This window comes from Gobius niger (assembly GCF_951799975.1).
Source record: "Gobius niger genome assembly, chromosome: 2".
In the NCBI taxonomy this organism is placed as follows: Eukaryota; Metazoa; Chordata; class Actinopteri; order Gobiiformes; family Gobiidae; genus Gobius; species Gobius niger.
Genome location: NC_136853.1, coordinates 21,655,837 through 21,674,942, shown reverse-complemented (window position 1 = coordinate 21,674,942; position 19,106 = coordinate 21,655,837). Strand labels below are relative to the sequence as shown.

Below are 19,106 nucleotides of genomic sequence, written 5' to 3'. Positions count from 1 at the left end.
TAAAAGTGCAATGAGAAGACTTTTCTGTTGGGATTGTCACTGACTTTTGCAGCACTGGAGTGTTTTTAACAATAACGTGCAGGGAGTAACAAGGACCGCTGATACAAAGTCTCACCAGCAGAGGTCACCAGAAACAAACCAACAGTTAATAATTATAATAATAGCATGCAACTTACCTTACAGATTTGGGCTATTACTGGCACTGGTCATACTACCACTAGATCATACCATTTCGAGTGTTTCGACGTGTGAATGAAATGAGGGTTCATCTTAAAAAATAAAGAAACAAGCCCACAGTGACAATGCCATTTTGGTTGCAAAAGATGTGTGTAGTTTATATTTATTTGATCTAAATTTACAGTTTAGAAAAACATCTGCCCACGTCTGTTATGAAAGTTAATGCACAAATTTAATTTACATCTCCATGAATTGTACAGAAGATAAATGTAGGCATGAAGGTGGTATGATTAATTTCAAGGCTCTAAAGGATCAGAGAACAATAAATAAAAAAAAGTGCTAGTAATAAGCATTAGAAGTCTTCATTTGACAAAAATATGCAGTGTTTTGAGCTCTCTATAGGCAGCAAACAAAAAAAAACATGCTATTGAATGCAGGTGCCAGAACTCTGGGCGTGTACAGACACAGCCTGAAAGGGCCGGAAAGAGCTGAGCATCTTCACATAAGAACTGTTTTACAGTAATACAGCTACTTGATAAAGCATTACAGAAAAATATAGGTTTTGTCTGAAGTCTATTACACCTGTTGCAACACTACAGAAACATCCAACTGGAGGCTGCCACCGTGCTCTCTCACTACAGCTCAAACTTTAGTTAAAATGCAAGCGCAGCAAAGACCTTTAATACTTCAAATAACCATTTTTTATGTTTCCACATTGTGTAAATTTGCAAGAATCAAGCCCTTCACGTAGCCATTAGAAACCACTTCCATAATATATTTAAATTTGAAATGACAAGGTCATTCGATGTCATGCACCCTGTAAATAATTGCATGCAGTACTTTATGGTAACCCAACCAAGCACTTTTTATTTAGTAATAGTCATGAACACACACAGCAGCTTCAGTAGAGGAGCCTCCGTCCTCTAGTTTTTTTAATGTCGAGTATTTAGAAGGAGAGCTAATTGAATGTCACAGGAAGCAAAGGTCTGCAACAGCTGCCTGCAACAATAACCTGATAAAGAAAAATGGTTTGAAAATTGATTATCAACTTCATACATATTTAATATATATTTATATATATATATATATAGTATATATATATATATATTTTATAGATTTATCTTCTTTCATTCTCTCAGTTGCTATAGCGCACTCGCACATTTATCCCACTTGCTCTCATTTATTTTGCTTACAATGTAACAAAATTGGTGACAGGCCGAAAATTACAATCACCATAAAACAAACTCAGAAAATTGAGGGTTGAACAGGGATAAGGACAGGGTGGTCTGCTGCTTTAGCTGCCTATCATTGGCAGTTGCAGCAGAGTGGACACAGTCTACTTGATGCTTGGACATCAAAGAGGAGGCGGGGGAGGCTCCTTCCCCATAGAGTTGCTCTCTCGGAGCTGGAGGTTCTCCAGCGCAACATCTAAAGGCATGATATCCACACAACCCATGGCTCCAAAGTCAGCGAAGTCTCGCCGCTCATCCTCGTCTGATGAGGAACTCTCTTCGTGCATCAGAGTGGACAACAGCAGCTCTTGGACAAACAGACTGTGGTCGGCACGCTCCCCTTCGAGAAACTGTCGCTCTGCTTCAGACATTTTCGGTTCATTCAACCTGTGAAATCATAGGAAGATTTAAATGATATCCTGGTTTGTATATGAAACTACCTTAGCATAATTGTCTCTCATTGGTAGAAATGTACAAAATGATCTATGTTTGCAGTACGCACCGTGCTAATAAGAACTGGGAGCTGTGCACTGAGGATGAGGGGTTGCTCTCCCCCACAGTGGCTGTACTGGTGGCTGTCGTGCTGGGGGGAGCGATGGCGGTGCCAGTGTTGCCTGGGTTGTTGCCGTGGCGTGTTGCATGGCGACCTGAAACAACTTGCTGTCTTGCTGCTTGAGCCTGTTGCCGCTCTAACTGTAACTGCATCTGCAGCTGCTGGAGCTGTGACGCTGAAGGCCCTGATGAGTTTATCTGCCCCCCTGCCGCACGTCGTACACCTGACAGCTGAGACAACAACTCTGCAAGAAGCACAGATCAAACAGTCAATATGTGACAGTCGAGCCTACAAGTAATAAGATAAACTACAGAGACAAAGCCCACCTGCTATTGGGTCCATGGCCTCCCTGTTACTAGGTGTGTAGGTAGAGCTCTGTGAGGATGAAGAGGAAAGCCCCCCTGTGGAGCCACTGGTAAAGTGCATATTTGTCCGTCGTGCTCTTGGACCTCCTAATCCCCGGCCAGGATGAAACATCCTCCGTACATGCCGCACACTGCTGGATTCATCGTAAGCAAACTGTTAAGGAAAATGTCCAACAATCTCAGTAGTTTTGCAAATTCAGCGTCAAAAACATTTCACTTTCATCCTCTCTGTAAAGGATATTAAATCTCTCGGCGCTCTGTGTTCAAGTGTGAGGTGTGCTGTAAAGTCATCCGTTACATGGTTGGGGTCGCCGCCGGGTAAAGCTGCACATATTGGACAGATCTGAAAGAAAAAAAAAAAGGTTTAAACAATCATCATTTCAGATATGATGGATATAAACAAGGTCTCCATATTTTATTTCCCAGCTATGGCTAATATTAAACAAACACAAAATAATTTATTTCTATTAAGATGGGCCAATATCTTTTTCTGAGGCTTAAACTTTTGTCATTATTACTGTCATTGTTACTGTCATCAACACAGACGTATCCTTCACTGAAGTCTAATGTAATTTTTTAAATATAGTGACTGTATATTCTGCGCACAGATGGTAAATGGTCTCAACTAATATTGCGCTTTTCTACCTTCATTAGGCCAATACATCCCAAAGATAAACAGAAAGTAACTCATCTCAACCAAATATAAACATACAAACAGTATATAACACAGAAAGTCAAGACAAGGAAAAGTGTGAACTGAAACTTGCCACTTCGGTTGATGTTTCTGCGTGTTCAGAGGTGACATGCTCCTGTAAGGAGGTCTCCGTGAAGCCCATTTTCCCACAGTAAGGACAAGTGAACGACTGGGGTTGTTCTACAGAAAATGTATCACCACCATAATACAGATCTGCAGGTAGAAACAGAGTCATGACTAAATCACCATAATTCATCTTTGTTTCGAAGTGTCAAAGACTATTTCTTATCACAATCATACTGCAATGTGTTTGGCAGGTCAATGTGAGTAAGCTGTTCATACCATAGTCTACCCTGGTTAATATACACTGCATGGGATGCTCTGTAGTGTGTCTCGTGGTCGTGGCTCCACTTTCATAGCAAGATGCACACAGATCATAGTCGTAGCAAATTAAACACTTGAACCGTCTTCCTCTAAAGTTCCCTTTTAAACACGCATCACAGCTGACACCTGCAAAGAAATAGAAAATTAGGACAAGACTAAGTATATATTTATAGACCGACAACAATTGAACAGTATTTTAAACTGTGTTTTGAATAATAATGGAAAGTATTGCTGCTAACATATCCAGGATGTAGTAAAAACAGACTTTAACAACTGATTTAGCACAATAAGCCGGTCACAATAACTACTTAATGGACTCACTCATTCTTCAAATCAAGTTAAGAGGAGCAGATCGAGTTATCTGGTATTTGAACAAAATCAGAAAACAAAAACAAAACAAAAAAACTTATATTGCCACATGAGACCGCATTAGTGTCATTTGTGCAGCAAAAACACACAGTTCACCTCTTTGTCTTTTACTTGTACCAGGTTAAAAACATGCAGGTAATAAACACCAGAGTATCATTAGGAAGCAGCCTGCTCCACAGAATGACTGGTTTATGGTCAGACACAGAGGCCTCAGACTTTGACTTCGTTTTCTTGATGACAGTGCTTCCACTAGTTCACATCATACAGGGGCGGTAACGCCTGGCACAAATCCATTTAGCATAAAACACAAACGAGTTTGTGAAAAGTCTGCCTTTCGGACTTTTCAATGTCTGTAGAAACATCTTATGGTTGGGCAACTCCACCTCCCTAAGCTAGCATCATTAGCCTTTAGCATACTGTACTGCGAACGCAAGGTAACGCAGTCCCAGCGACAGCCTGCGAGCTAAGCACTGTGCTGCATGACAGCCACGGATAACTTTATATTTTATGTTTTAGCAAAATCAGCTTGTCAAGTGAGATGGACTGAAGTAAGAGACTGGTCGCAGATGTGGCTCTTTTTAATGCCAGAAAACAACCGGTGAAGGCGCAACATCCAACTGACTTGCACTTAGCAAAGCAAGCTAACAGCTAGCTTCAGAGGAAATACAGCAATCAAGGAGTTTTTGGCCCATCTATGCACTTACCTTCATGTCGGGACATCCTATATACCGCGGCACAGCCCCTCCTTGGGCTCCCCAGCGCGAAAATCGGGGGACGATACAGTTTTCTAGGCACCAAACTCAAACACCTTCACCTTCGTTTCTTTTTCGAGCAAGATGGAGCCCCAGTGGCTTGTCAGCTCCCCGGGCCGCATTAGCCTCAGTGAACACTAGGCGGCGCACTTTGACATAACACAGTGCTGACCCAGGCAGCTGAGCTCAACTAAAACAAAGCACTTTCCTTGTTACAGTGACCTCCTACTTTCAACATCAGCATCATATATATCAATCAGTCAAATGAAAGTAAAATGCCAAACACACATTAAGATATTTACATTTTTATTTTCAAACATATTATTACTCAACACAGAAGTATATTTCTTGCTAATGAGGAAACAAACAGTGCATCACAGTGAAGACTTCACAGCAGTGTAATGGTGTGGAGATTCAACTCTCACAGCGTGCCTTGTCTTTTTTAAAGAATCCCTGACAAGCTTTATCTTTGTCAGTGAACAGCAACTGCAACTTCATTTACCCAGTGGTGTTTGGAAATGAAATGAACTGTAATTGGATATCCAGTAGTTTACATATAGGCCTAAGGTGTGTCAAACAGTAATTTTTAATCAAGCCATTTTTAATGGTTGTGTGGAAAGGTCAACATTATGTTTCAATATTAATTGCCTCACAAAAATGAAGTTTTGAGTTCTGTTCACTAAAAAGAGTTTTCAAACAATCTGTAATTATACATGATACAAACAACTCTGTACATTTAAGCTGTACAACAAAACAGGATTCATCTATTTACAATAAAAAACAATATTCATGTATAAAGGCACAGATCCCTGTGTCTTTTTAGCCCTGGCGATGGCAGCTGCATCATATTACGTTACAAAAATATACATTTTTAAATTTGGATTGGTCTAATTCTCAGCATACACATCATAGGCATCTATAAAAGTATCTGTACAGCACCTTTGTTCATTGAGCTAAATCAGTGTTTAAGCAAACTGGAGGTCAGTGAGCCAAGTTACATAGATTGGTAATATAACAACTGAACAGATTTTTCTTTTCTTTTTTTAACATATACAGTGTTTCTCACATAATCAAACCAAGCAAAGCATAAGTTCTTACATTGTTTTTCAAGCAAAAATACTTTGGATCTAGAATATCATCTGTAAAGGATGGACTCAAAGCACCTGAGTTCTTCTTCAAAAATCATGCAACTCCCAGGGTTTTGAAAATGCTTGGAAGTGGAAAACAGTACTCAATTTAGCTTCTACTTAGAAAAGAAACTGTTGGTGCTGCATGAAGCAAGTGACAGAACCTCACACAATACAAGCAAAACTAGTTCTAAACAGACCATGTCAAAGCCCAGGTAAGAAAATAAATAATTTGACCGAGTCTTCCACAGGCACTGGCTGGCATTGTGATAGCTATGGTGTCATCCCCTCAGTCCTTTGGATTGTTTGTCAAATGATTGTCATTAAGTATAATGTGGTCAGGGCTACATCAGTCCATCATGTCCTCCTTTGAAAACTCTCTGGGTTTTCTTTTGAAGAAGCCCATCTGAAAAGGAGAGATTGACTATGGTAAATTATTCTGTTTCAGAGTCCAATGTTTACTGATTCAAATTCACACATTTACCTTCCAAAGGATAAAGATGACGAGTGCCAGTATCAAAAGACCTATGAGAATACTAATAATGATAATCCAAATAGGAATCCCCCCTAAAGTCTCTTTGGAAACTTGTATTTTCACCTGTTACAAAGAGAGTATATTATCCAATAGATAATACAAGATAAAAAACATAAATACTTTGAGTAAGTCAGTAAAGTACTTACACTTCTGGTTCTGCTACTGCTACTCAACACAAACAGACCTGTGTTTTTAGTACCCAGAGTAGCATTCACAATCATGTGCAGATTGGAAAATTCAGCCTGTAAAATAACACAATGTTATTTCATTTTATGTCATTTAAATTAAAATTTGAAATGTATAATATTCACAAACATCTGTTTTGACCCACCGTGATGAATGTAGGTTTCCAAACTCTAAAAGTGACGTTGACTTGACTTGTTTTTGCCTCTGGAATAGAACAAGTAAAAGATGCACATGCCAAGTTTTCACAGCTCTGCAAAAAAGAAAAATAGTGAGAAATAAGTAAGAAACACAAATGAAGCAATAACGGGGCATGTTGACTTACTACCACAAAGTTCCCCAGAGTTTCTTTTTTCGGGTGTGGTTTGACAATGTTTGGGTTTATCCTTTCAAAGTTGATTAAGTGTGCAGCGTCACACTCAACCTTCAAAGTGAATGAAGAGGCAATGAGAAGCAGCCGTTCCAAAAGTCTCCTGGGGGAAGGTTAGATTTTGTACCTGTGAGCTGGTATTGATATGCGTCAAGTACAGTAAGTTGTTTTTCATCGGAGACAGATGAGGGTACGTCACTCGGAGATCAAGGTCTGGAGTTGCAATATCACCTGTTTTATCCACCTTAATGAACATACCAATCAATGAGTCAAAGGGACGCATTTGTTTTATTCAACTCAATAGCAGGTAACTTACTGTGTATGCGATGTTGATCTCCTCACCAATCATTCTGGTGTCATCGAACACACTTGCAAATTGCTCGCCCTCTTTAACTATGATATGTTCATCAACTGGCCATCTACAACAAAGCAACAGAGAGGCGTGACCACACAGCACAGAACATAACATTTGACCTGACGTTAAGGGGATGTTTCAGGATTTTTGACGTAGGGCCTCATTTCCTAGTTATCCAGAGTGTTGTTGATTTCTGCAGATATATATATATATATTTTATTCATGCAGTCCTTATATTTGAAGAGTTTAGTGGTGCTAGGCTAGTGCTAGGCTAGTGCTAGGCTGGTGCATGTCTATGGTAACTAGTAGCATTAGTCTGACCCAAGCACAGTGCACCTGAGGTAAATCACTTATAACGTCAGACTACCGATATAAATGTCGGTATTGACTGAATTATTTTTTAAGTATAACCATTTTGCATTTAAAAGAACTTATATTTGAGCAGCATCAGCTTCCGGGTTGTAGCTACGCAGCGGCGGAGTGATCTGCTATGGTTACAAACTCAACATGGAACAAATATTTAGGTTCCTGTTTTTTTCCTCTGACTCTTGACTCTTATATTCATTCACATGTGTTGCTGTGTGTGTATATATATATGTATATACAGAATAGGGCAATAGTTTCTACTCACACAGTGAAAACAAGTCCAGCTTCATACTTCACTGGGATTGAGATCTGCACTGAGTTGTCATTCATTGTCGATTCTAACTCTTCACTGTCACTGAGGCACAAAACAAAAGCGTTGAGTATTACTATGTTATAACAGATTTACAAAGGACGAGATGTAGCACCTTGTTACTGTCACATTAATTTGGATTTCATCTTGAATATGTGCTGGGTTCACTTCAAATTTCACTTCCAGGTTTTCCTAAGACAAAATCATCATAGTGGTAAAAATACAGACGCCATTTAGTTTGGATGAGTAGGAAAAAAACGTCTCTCCCACCTTCATGTTGCTTCCCAAAAAGGGGTATCCAACAGCACACTCTACTTTTGTGTTGTTCAAAGTGTAGTCCTTTTCAGGCTGCAAAAAACACACACAATGAACCCTCAGATGAATTAGGCATTCAGTAAAGAGCAGTGTCATTCTCTTACCTCCACTTTAACATAATTAATGTTTGGTGTGAAGCTGACAGCGAGTTTAGTGTTGTATGCATTGTCTTTGGTGTTTTTAATGCTGATTTTCACATCTATCTTCTCTTTATTTGCCTTGATAAGCATTCTGGAGAGTGCAGAACAGGCTAAATGAATGATGTAATAAACACCCACCACCCGAGGGGGGCAGTAAAGCACCAAACTGAGGAACAGAAACGATACATTGGCAACTTTTATAATATTATCAGTTACCCACGTTTTTACACTTGGCTCTGCTATGAGGGAAAGATCAGTGATGCACCTCTCGTCACTTCCACAATCCACCAGTGGGATCTAAGAGGAAACAAAACAGTGGTGGATCAGGTATTCAAAGGGTTTAATACATCATTTAATTGTTAAGCATAAAAAGAAAACATACAAAAACAGTGAAAGCATGGACGAAAATTCCCGTCAGCTATACTGAATCAAAAAGTAACAGAATATTTGACAAGACTGAAAAGACTGAACAGTGTTTTTGTTAACCTCAATATTTGTCAGTAGTAAATGATGTTTATTTATAGAGCACCTTTCACAGAGAGAGAAGTCACAAAGTGCTTCACAAAATTACAATAGAAAAACAAAGTACATTTAGAGTCACAAAACATCATGGTCATAAAACAACCTTTAATCAAATTAAAATGCTTTCTGAAACAAATAGGTTTTCAGTTTGCTTTTAAAAACATCAACAGAACCAAGCGCAAGTTCCAGAGCGTCGGCGCAACAGCCTGGAAGGAGCGACCTCCTCTGGTCCTGGTTCGAGGAACCATGAGCAGGTTCTGAGAGGGGGTATAAGGACACAACAAGTCTCTAATGTAGGAGGGAGCCTGACCATGCAAGGCTCTGAAGGTAAGCGCCAGAATGAACCGAAAAGTGACTGGAAGCCAATGACACGCTGTCCGTGACCTCAGTGCAGGGTCACTGATGAGTTCCTTGCCAAGAGCTTTGACATAGCAGCTCTTTGGCTCTGGCCCTCTCTCAGTCCCTGAAGGAGGCAGGGGTTGATGAAGCTACTCAAAGCCCCTGAGTGATGCCTCAATCCAGACTTTTACACTAATTGTATGTCCCAAGAGCTTGGCAGGCTGATGTTGACGTTGGCTGATGTTGGTACTCTCCACACACTGCCCGTCAGAGTCCTGCAGAGGTACTCTCCACACACTGCCTGTCAGAGTCCTGCAGAGGTACTCTCCACACACTGCCTGTCAGAGTCCTGCAGAGGTACTCTCCACACACTGCCCGTCAGAGTCCTGCAGAGGTACTCTCCACACACTGCCTGTCAGAGTCATGCAGAGGTACTCTCCACACACTGCCTGTCAGAGTCCTGCAGAGGTACTCTCCACACACTGCCTGTCAGAGTCCTGCAGAGGTACTCTCCACACACTGCCTGTCATTCCAGGTCAAGTGTTTGCAAACCCTGGAGGCTGCTGTTGAAAATAGATCTTGGCAACAGTTTGTTGACCTGCACTGGTCTTCCAGGCCCCAGCCCAGATGTGCTACTACCTTTCACTCCACATCCTGGGCCCCGCCTACAGCTGGAAGTGCACGCGCCCCGCCGGTGAAAGGCAGTCCACCCAGCAGCCTCTTCAGTGTCTCAGATGAAGACATTGCTTTTTGTTTACTTTTAAAACTCTGCTTTCTGTAGGACCATTATGGACCCTCTGCAGGAAAAACATTTGCCGATTCCCACAAAAACACGACGAAGACGTACAAAAGCCTCCAGTGAAACATGTGGAACATAGAAACCACAAATGCAGCTCACAGAAGAGGCAAAAACGCTGCTGTACCAAGAGAGAGGAAGTTGCTGCTTTATGTCCATGACGCTAATTTCCCGTTTTTTTTGGTTCTTTTTTTGACTGGTCATCCACAGGGAAAAACATCAGTGCCTCTGATCAAGTCAAGAGTGTTCCTGAAACTTTTTTACTAATTAAGCACCGGATGTTTTAGATTCAGTGCCTGCATCGCTAAGTGTTAACAGCAAAAGGAAAAGCATTTAACCCACAGTTCAAAACACTTTTTTCAGTTTTTTCATTCAGTTCAATGGAGTACAAAGTACACATACAAGATCTAATACAACACGAAAAAAAAAAAATACTGTATATTTTTCACTTTCCACCACTGAACAAAAGTAAACACACTGTTTTGTTGAACTTTAACATATGACTGCACTGAGGACCCAGATCACCATTTAATCTCGATTGTTTCGTTGTGTCTTGTTTTCTTTCTCTCTGACCCCCTGTAGAACTAAGAGCGTGTTGAAATATCATGTGCAACACAATGACTCGAAACAAAAAAGTCAGCTTCCGTTTGATGACTTCCTTTAGCTGTGTCCCCGTCTCTTCCTTTGAATAACAACAGACCCTGCTCTGCAGACTTTCAGCTCACATCTGACTTAATAGGCTTAAATATCATTGTTGCTCAAGTGGCATAGCTTAATTCTCATGAAAACAGGAGCAAGTTAGCCCACTTTATCAGGACACATCACTCACAGCTACAATGCTCTGGAAAACATTAAGTTGGATAACGATGCATGTAGGAGTGTGGGAAAACTTTAATGCCCGTTAGAGGCAAACACTAAGTCTGTCGACAGATGATCATCAGCTGCTGCTGTTCTTCTCAGAGTCATTCTATCACACAGAGCTTTCTCCTCACTGGAGGAAAACACTCGGTTGCTCTTTCACTGTGAGTAAAAGAGCAAGTGACAAAGGCTTAATGTTAGCATTGACACATTCAAATATATTATTTACAGCAATAGTTTTAATGTTTCTTAAGGATTATTTAGACGTTTTGGTGGATTCTTTGGAAATATCCTAATTTTTTTAATCTATTTTTTTATTATTATTATTTTTATTACATCATCATCATCATCATCATCATCATCATCAGACATAAACCTTTACTTTTACATTCAAGCAGTTATTCAACATTCAAGTAGCATTGTTCAAGTATTCTTCTTCTTCTTCTTCTTGAGTAATTATTTGGATCACTGCTATTCTTTAATGTTAATGCTGGCTTGAGTAAATGTTTTGGTTACTCAAACCAACTTTGAAAATACCTTTCTAAATACCAAATTATCTGTAACAAGATTACTTACTGTTTTGTTTATAGTGCGAGGAAGGCTTTCATCCAACGCTGGCCCCTCGTCCTCATGAACTAGTCCGAAATCCAGAGACACCATCAGAGGGTCCCTAAAGTCCAGTCTGGCCTGCAACAGAGGGAACACGGTCACCCTGTAGAAAGGCCAGTTTTATGTGAACAATCAGAGTTTGAGAGCATTTTAACCCTTAAAGCGGAACTCCTACAGACAGAAGTACATTACAAAGCTTTACATACAGAACCTTAAACAGTGCATTATTTCTACCTTATTTAATCCATTGTGTGGAGGGTAACACCTATTAAACAAATGATCAGCCAATAACAATTTTGCAGAAACAAGTTAATAAAATAAATTTGAAGATTTTATCTAATTTAGAACGGTACAAATATTGTACAAAGCGAAAAACAACGTACGTCCGGCACATATACAAAGATTATTCTCAGAAAGGGAAGGGGAAACAAGAAACAAAACTTTAAAATGCAGTGTGTGAAAACCGCTAAGAAGAGCCTCAGTGTCAGTGAGAGGGTTAAGGTTGAGGAGAAGAGACTGAAACTATTAAAGGAAGAAGCAGCATCAGTCAATTCAAAAAGGAAAATAAAAAGAGCACTTTTAAAAGAATAGAAGTTCTGTTCAGGACACTAGAGGTTTATAGTATTGTATCAATCACAATAAATATGTATTCAAGTAGTGAAATGATTTTCCGTTGTTATTACAACGTAATTAGGACGATGAAGAAAGCCGTGTGTCATTTTCAGTGGTGAACTGCAATTCAGTGGCTCATAAGTTTATGAGCTTCCTTTGGAACATGTTTTTTTTTCTACATTTCTGTCTGTTTGATAATTCATTCTTCTAGATTGCACATATTTTCTGTCTGTATGCACGAACCTCTTACCTCCCACCTTAATCGAGCACATTTTCTCCAGTTAGGAATTACCCAAATCTAAAAGCTTCTTGCTTTTAGAGCTTACCACCTATAGGCCAGTGTTACGCCTCATTTGAAAGCTAAGACCTACAAAACTCATCGTAGCTTTTTGTTTTCTGTGATTCTGTCGTGTTTTTGTAGTGCTTTTTTTGTTGTGTTTTGGTCACTTTTTTAACGCTTTTTTGTCATATTTTTGTCACTCTTTCGTGGCTCTCTTGTTGCTTTTTTGTTGCTTTATCATCACACAGTGTTTTGTTGCTTTTCTTTTTGTCATATTATTGTTGCTTTTCCGGCACGTTTTTGTCGCTCTTTTGTTTTTAGATTTGGGTAATGTGAAACTGGAGAAAATGTGCTCGGTTCATGTGGGAGTGAAGGGGTTAAGAGCAGCTGAAACGAGTGAATTTCACCTTTGTGAGATCAATAAAGTCTCATCGTGTCTTATTCTTCGCTGTATGATGTTGCTCAGCCAAAAGTAACTTCTCTGGTGTAAAAGTTTACAGTAAAACATAAACACCGACCCGGGACCTATGAGCCGTGAAGCTCCAGCGCTAACCTCGGCGCCACCGTGCTGGAGCAAAAAATGATGTGGCTGCGTAACCAAGTATAAAACAAAGGGGAAAATATGTGTAACCACGCCTTTCCCTTACGGTCTCGGCTCAATCTGCTGACAAATAATGAACTACATTCTACAGTTCTGGGCCACACGAGGCTTTGATCGGCATATTCTGCTTTAAGTGTCACACAAAGCCTTTTCATTTTGTGTCAAGGAAAAAAAGCTCAATCATTTCTTTGTGAATATATCTTTGTCCAAGGCTTGACCCTCTGTCATTTTGCTGAGTATTGTGGCTCATACGGATGTTGCGTCACTTAATATAACAAGGAAACTGGCCATGAATTGTGCAGCCCTAATTTTCAAACAAGCCAAGACTTTATAACCAGTGCAAAAGCTGAATACTTGCCGACATCATAAAAATCTCTCGCAGACACTTCCTTTCTCCGTCGCTTATGGTGATTTTGCGGCTAATCCTCCGCTCACTTTTACCCTGTTTGTCCAGAAACGAGGCCCTGGCTTTTGCACGTCGAGCATCAACAGTCAGGTTATAGAAAATCTCTGTTGGATAAATAGAAGAAAGAAGACGCATTAGGAATGAAAAAAACAGTCACTCAGATAAATCCCTCGAAACAACAGTGATATAGTAACGAGTAACTGTCACTCACCATTATCGACCGTGTCATTCTTGTTTTCAGATTTGACGGCGTAGGAAAAACACACCTCTGTCGTCACACACACTGACTTGCGACTGCCGTGTTCGCACTGGTACTGAGCCTGCTGGAGTCGGATTTTCGGAGGGTCAAAGGTCATGTTGGCGTGGAGCTCTGCCACGTCTCTGGACCTGGCAATTTTCAATAAACCGTCAGCATGATGTAGATACACTGAACCTGTCACAGAGGGGCACGACCACACTGCATCTTCGTTTTCTCACAGTGCGCCATAGGAAATGTATATTCGTCTCTATCCAAATACTGAGATCCCCAAATTACATCACCCAACGATCCGGGAGGAGCAATCACCTCCTGCCAAATCCTATTCAAACTCAAGGCCTCTCGGGAGATGGAGTTTTCACACAGCTTTGGCCGGGAGAGACTGTGGGAGAGGGTAGACCTGGGTCTCTAAATCACAATATGTGGGCTGATGTTTGAAAACCTTGTGGGCCGGGGTCTTAGGGCCTGTCTCCAACAATCTAGCCATGTTTTTCACGGCGCGATCATGAGGAAGCTGTTGCTCTCCAGCTTACAAGCCCAAAGGGACGAGCACAGCTGTCTAAACCCGGCCTTAGACAATGCAGCACAGGATGCTTGATACGAGGGTGTACAGAATATATATCAGCCACTTATCACAGTATCAGGTGACACAATATAGAAGCGCACGTCCCTTTAAAACTATTATTCAGATGTTGTTGTGTCCTTTACCCAAATATGTCAGAAGTACGAAACATAGACAGAACCTTCTAAGGACTGAGGTCATCTATCTGAGATGTGTTTAGCTATAGTCATTATTTTCCTCATTTTAGTCACATAGAGTGAGTTTTGTGCAAATCGTTTTGGCACAATTTGACAGAAACCATTTGAATTTCAAGCAGAACTAAGCAGTGGTGGGAAGTAACTAAGTAAAAAGTACAAATTATAGGTACTTTTACTTTACTTAAATGCATTTTATGATGAATATGTTTTACTTCTTTCTTCTTATCTGTTCTTTCTACTCCACTACATTTTCAAATTGGGTTAAAAGTAAAAGTATTTTATGTGGTTTAGTCCCAATTTAGACTTGGTTTAGTGGTTTACTCAATTAGACCTTGTTTAGACCTGGTTTAGTTCCTGTTTTGACCTGAGTTAGGGGTTTACTTGTTTAGACCTCATTTAATTCAAATTATAAAAATAAAAAAATCCTGCACATTACACTCTTTAATTAATACTTTAACTTTTTACTCATAAAGTACATTTTACAATGCACTTTTATACTTTTACTTAAGTAAACATTTTATCAGATACTTTTACTCAAGCACATTTTTGGTCCTGTATCTGCACTTTTACTTAAAGGGGCTAGATGCAAGTTGGTAATTTTATACTCGCTACCGCCACCTCAGGTCTTACGCGTAACTGCAGTCTCTATATTAAGCTCACGCCGCACTTCAGACCTGAAGTAACAACTTTCTGAGTGACAGTGCAGGATTTTAGAGGCAGTTGTGGTGAACAAGTCTGAGGTCATTCTACACATTAGGACATGGCTGGAACATGTAGGGGGAGGAATTTAACATTTTTAAACTCAGTATAGTCCCTTTAAGCAAGAATATTGAATTCTTCTTCTACCATCGGTACTAAGTAACTCCTGCCCCTAGAGGCTATAAGCGCAACTGCAGGTGTTGTAGCATGTTGCGGTTCTTTACTCATAAATTGTCCGTGCGAGGGATATTGTTCATCCAATTACACAATGGACATCATTTTTTTCACTCAAACTTGGCTGTAAATACAGTTTAAGTGGCGCTAGCCCGCAGTTAGCTTTGCCTGCTAGCCTGTTAGCTTCTTCTTTGTGATTATATTAGTGTGTGTTGCGCCTTCGACCTGGTGCTGGGAAAGTTGCATGTGTGGTTTTCTGGCCAGAGACACCAGGGGGAGATGAAAGACCCCCCCAATCCTCCCATTAACACTTATATTACGGATTAATGAAGGATTTATTAAGGTAAACAAGTTACGCTGAAAGAATGTTCAAATTTAGGAGTAAATATATTTAAAATGCGCTTACCAAAACAAAGACACCCCTCCCAGACCTCCGATGGTCACGTCGGTTATCCCGTCTCCATTTAGATCCATAACTCCATGTATTGACTGGCCAAAGAATTTAATTTTGTCACCGTCTCCTCCAGCAGGAATTCTCTGGAAAAACCACAAACACTTAAAACCCATTAATCTGGGTAATTCTGACTCTTTGCATTTTGACCATTACCTGAACATATTTTTCCTTCAGACCGGCCCCGTCACCATGATAAATATACACAGCTCCTTTGTGGTCATTTTCCAGGGGCGCCCCAATGGCCACATCATTAAAACCATCCAAGTTGAGATCTGACACGGCAGCGATGGCGGTACCAAATCGAGCCCCACAAGGTTCATGTTTAATGGCGCACACGTCGGAGTGGGCTGTGCAGCAGGACTGATTTATGGGCTTTAAAGTGAACTTGTACTCAAATAGGCCTTCCTGTTATGAGCAAAGACATTTTTCAAACAAACCTGCCCCTCAAAAGTAACATTATTTAGGGCTGGGCTATTACGGTGAGACATTGCAGGTGAATAGGGGAAAATGGCAATAACAGTGCCTGGTTTGGAGTTATTTGGAAACTGTCCTTTGCTGATACATTGTCTATTATTATAAGTAAGTGCGTTGTAAATTAAAGGCATTATTAATATTACCTCATTGATCTTGTAAACATACACTTGTCCCTGCTCGTCTCTCTCACTGCCCATGTACATCGGCGCACCGACTAGCAGAAGATCAGTGTAGGAATCTTTATCTACATCCACTGTCTGAAGAACGCTGCCAAAATAGGACCCGATCTGTGAAGACAAACTCAGCGTCACTTGGGAGTGAACAGTAACTGACCGGGCACTGAAGTACAGTGCAGTGTCTGGCTGACCTGCTCTCCTCTCAGGATCTGTGAGATGGTGATGTTATTGTCCTCATCCAGGCGGTAAATCACAACACGCCCAGTGTGGTTATAGCGAGGGGCACCGGTGATGTAGAGGACTCCATCTGGAGTAGAAGCTGACTGGACATCATAACCTGCAAGTAAAGAGAAACTTAAACTTATAGAGTGCCTTCCAAGATACCCAAAGCAGTAGACTGAAGGAAATGTGGCTGTCGAACTGCGCCAACGGCTTCTTGGCAATCACCCCTGCACAGACCAGGTTCAAACTCTTACACATGGAGCCGCTCTTACACTTAGTGACCAAAAATAATTCAACACACAAACGTTTTGTCAGATTTAAGAGCATCTCTTATAAAAGAAAATAACAAAAAGTTTTGGTCCATCTTGAGACTGAGAGGGAGGAGTGAGTTTACATAGTGTACATACTTGAACTTTACAGTAATTTAAAATGATATGTTGATATAATATGTCAAAATGAAAATGTTACAAATGCAGCTCAGCTCTTCAAAGAGTGTGGCTACTAGTCTGTGTTTACGTATCAGACGTAAAAATAGACTAGCCAATCTTCAAATCTCAGAGATAGATTTAGCTTGTCATCTTCCTCCGTTTAGCCATAAACATGTCTGTAAATTGTGAGCTGGAGTTCAGAGATGAGCATACCGAGATATCCAGCCAGCTGTTCATATCCTGCCTCAGTCTCTGCGTTGTAGAATTGATTCTTCCCAGGAACTATGGATCCTGTAGGAGTGTGCATAACCACTGTCCCGTTCCAGTCATATGCTCCCACTGCACCGAGCAGCACGCCGTGCTGTGGGAATTACACATGTACAACATGAAGCACATCACACTGACCTACAACAACCACTGCAGCACCACGGTGTAAAGCACACCATTTAACACAAATATGTGACATGTGTTATCTAAGCGGAGGCTACAGAGGATATTACAATGTTCATTAGTCAAAGTAAATGGCGTAGAGTCACTTCCTGCCTTGTCGTGGCATTGTTGTGTCTAGTGTTGAATGAGCATCATCAGCTGTAAACCAACATTGTCAAACATGAATCAGGAGCAGGAAACGTGTGCACATAAAAGGATGTAAAGGAGTGAGTGTTGGAGTGTTTGTCTAACAAGCATGTGATTCAACCTCTGTCCCGTGTGTCTTTTTCTGTCACTGAACTTCTCATGCTACCAGACCAGTCCACAGCAGAAGCACAGAGAGCCTCACTGTCTGCAGTCTTTGGCTGACCAAAATGAATCACCGAGGGCTGGAGATGCACCAGAGATAATACTGCGGTGTTGTGTCTGACCAGATAATTATCAAAGCAACGTTCTGACCAATACAAGCATCACATCCACAAGCAAATGTTTCTTTTCAACTGAATTTATAGACATTTGGTGAGGATGTGTAACAGCACATGTTTACGATACATGCGATACATGCGATACAGTAATGGCTTCTCATTAACTCTATACAGAGGAAGTTTATCAAGTATTTGTTCTAGTCATAGGTCTCAAATTCAGCAAAAGTTTAAATTGCCAATATGGCTAACCAGTCACATGCTCAGTCGCTTTGAGTATGACTTACTTTAGATGTGTGAGCGCTGAAGCCAGTTTGAGACATCTCCATTTCAAAAGAAGACGTATAATTTCCAGTTGTAGCTGAAGGAACATTGTATTTACTCTTTAGCCAGTGTAAAACATAGTTATTCTCTAAATAAATAATAATAGCGTGTGTACATACCCTCCAGTGCAAATATCCGGCTTCCCAGAGCATCCACTATACTCAGCAGAGCAAACTCATCTGATACATTGAAAAAGTGGTCGTGCAGCGGCGGACTGGAGATTGATTCAATTTCCTTGATAAACTTTTGTATTTCTTCAGCACTTTTGTTCTGTCGGTTGTAGTCTCCCAACACCTAAGTAAATAATCAAATTACAATAAAATGAGTCACTGAGTATAAACCTGTCTCAGTTCAGTCGACCTTATTGGCTCCAGGAGGTAGATTTGATTTGCAGCATTAAACAATGCACCAGGTGCCCAAAGCGGCAGGACAGCAGCTCTCCAGTCCGTTTTACGTACAAATAGATAAATTAAATAAAAGATTTAGGCTGTACATACAGCAATGCCAAACCTCTCGATGTTATCTTCCTCACAGCCTTCAATGACCTGCTTCATGTTGTGGAAGTCATGTGACTCTCCATCCGTCACAGTGATCATGACTTTTTTAACTCCAGGTCGAGCACCGCGCTCAGGCATAAAGGCCTCTTGTCTAAAAGATAAAGAGCACACAAATCAAACACTGAGTACATTTAGTTGACTACAGCTCCTTTTTACTGAGACACAAGGTTGATCACAAACAGTTAAGTTAAAATATGTAGATAATTACCTGGCAGTGTCGATACCCAGAAAAGTCATGGTCTTAAAGCCAGTTTGCTGAGGAAGCTCTTCAACAAACTCCACCAGATCCTGAGTGTTGTCAAACTGACTCAGATTGACATTGTGAGTCACTGTCTCGCCATAAGACACAATGCCCACCTGGAAAGAACACATCGTTTTTACTTGAATGAATAAGCATTAAGTACGAAATTAGAAATGACTTTTCCATTTCTCCCTTGTGCCAGTGAATTTTCTTCGTGGTCCACTCTGGTCTGACACTGTGC

The 19,106-nt window shown here is 40.6% G+C and overlaps 2 protein-coding genes across 2 annotated transcripts in view; both read right to left on the bottom strand.

Annotated features, from left to right (window-relative positions):
* Positions 1-401: 401 nt before the first annotated feature.
* kcmf1 (potassium channel modulatory factor 1) lies at positions 402-4,649 on the bottom strand. Its single transcript, XM_079551741.1, has 7 exons — positions 4,479-4,649; positions 3,364-3,531; positions 3,095-3,234; positions 2,569-2,670; positions 2,289-2,472; positions 1,912-2,206; positions 402-1,796 (listed from the first exon to the last, which is right to left on the bottom strand). The coding sequence occupies exons 1-7, from the start codon at positions 4,492-4,494 to the stop codon at positions 1,532-1,534; spliced, it is 1,170 nt and encodes a 389-aa protein (XP_079407867.1). The 5' UTR covers positions 4,495-4,649; the 3' UTR covers positions 402-1,531.
* A 205-nt stretch (positions 4,650-4,854) lies between these two features.
* itga1 (integrin, alpha 1) overlaps positions 4,855-19,106 on the bottom strand; it is a 41,187-nt gene continuing 26,935 nt past the window's right edge. The window contains exons 7-30 of the mRNA XM_079551352.1: positions 18,833-18,981; positions 18,565-18,715; positions 18,187-18,361; positions 18,031-18,104; positions 17,106-17,253; positions 16,434-16,579; positions 16,210-16,353; positions 15,746-15,997; positions 15,545-15,675; positions 13,462-13,637; positions 13,203-13,354; positions 11,319-11,429; positions 8,448-8,524; positions 8,192-8,318; positions 8,043-8,120; positions 7,888-7,964; positions 7,728-7,817; positions 7,058-7,160; positions 6,869-6,985; positions 6,697-6,795; positions 6,520-6,624; positions 6,335-6,430; positions 6,138-6,251; positions 4,855-6,059 (exon numbers count right to left, since the gene is read on the bottom strand). Coding sequence (XP_079407478.1) covers positions 6,003-6,059; positions 6,138-6,251; positions 6,335-6,430; positions 6,520-6,624; positions 6,697-6,795; positions 6,869-6,985; positions 7,058-7,160; positions 7,728-7,817; positions 7,888-7,964; positions 8,043-8,120; positions 8,192-8,318; positions 8,448-8,524; positions 11,319-11,429; positions 13,203-13,354; positions 13,462-13,637; positions 15,545-15,675; positions 15,746-15,997; positions 16,210-16,353; positions 16,434-16,579; positions 17,106-17,253; positions 18,031-18,104; positions 18,187-18,361; positions 18,565-18,715; positions 18,833-18,981 — 2,949 coding nt within the window. The 3' untranslated portion in view covers positions 4,855-6,002. The remainder of the gene's footprint in view (positions 6,060-6,137; positions 6,252-6,334; positions 6,431-6,519; positions 6,625-6,696; positions 6,796-6,868; positions 6,986-7,057; positions 7,161-7,727; positions 7,818-7,887; positions 7,965-8,042; positions 8,121-8,191; positions 8,319-8,447; positions 8,525-11,318; positions 11,430-13,202; positions 13,355-13,461; positions 13,638-15,544; positions 15,676-15,745; positions 15,998-16,209; positions 16,354-16,433; positions 16,580-17,105; positions 17,254-18,030; positions 18,105-18,186; positions 18,362-18,564; positions 18,716-18,832; positions 18,982-19,106) is intronic.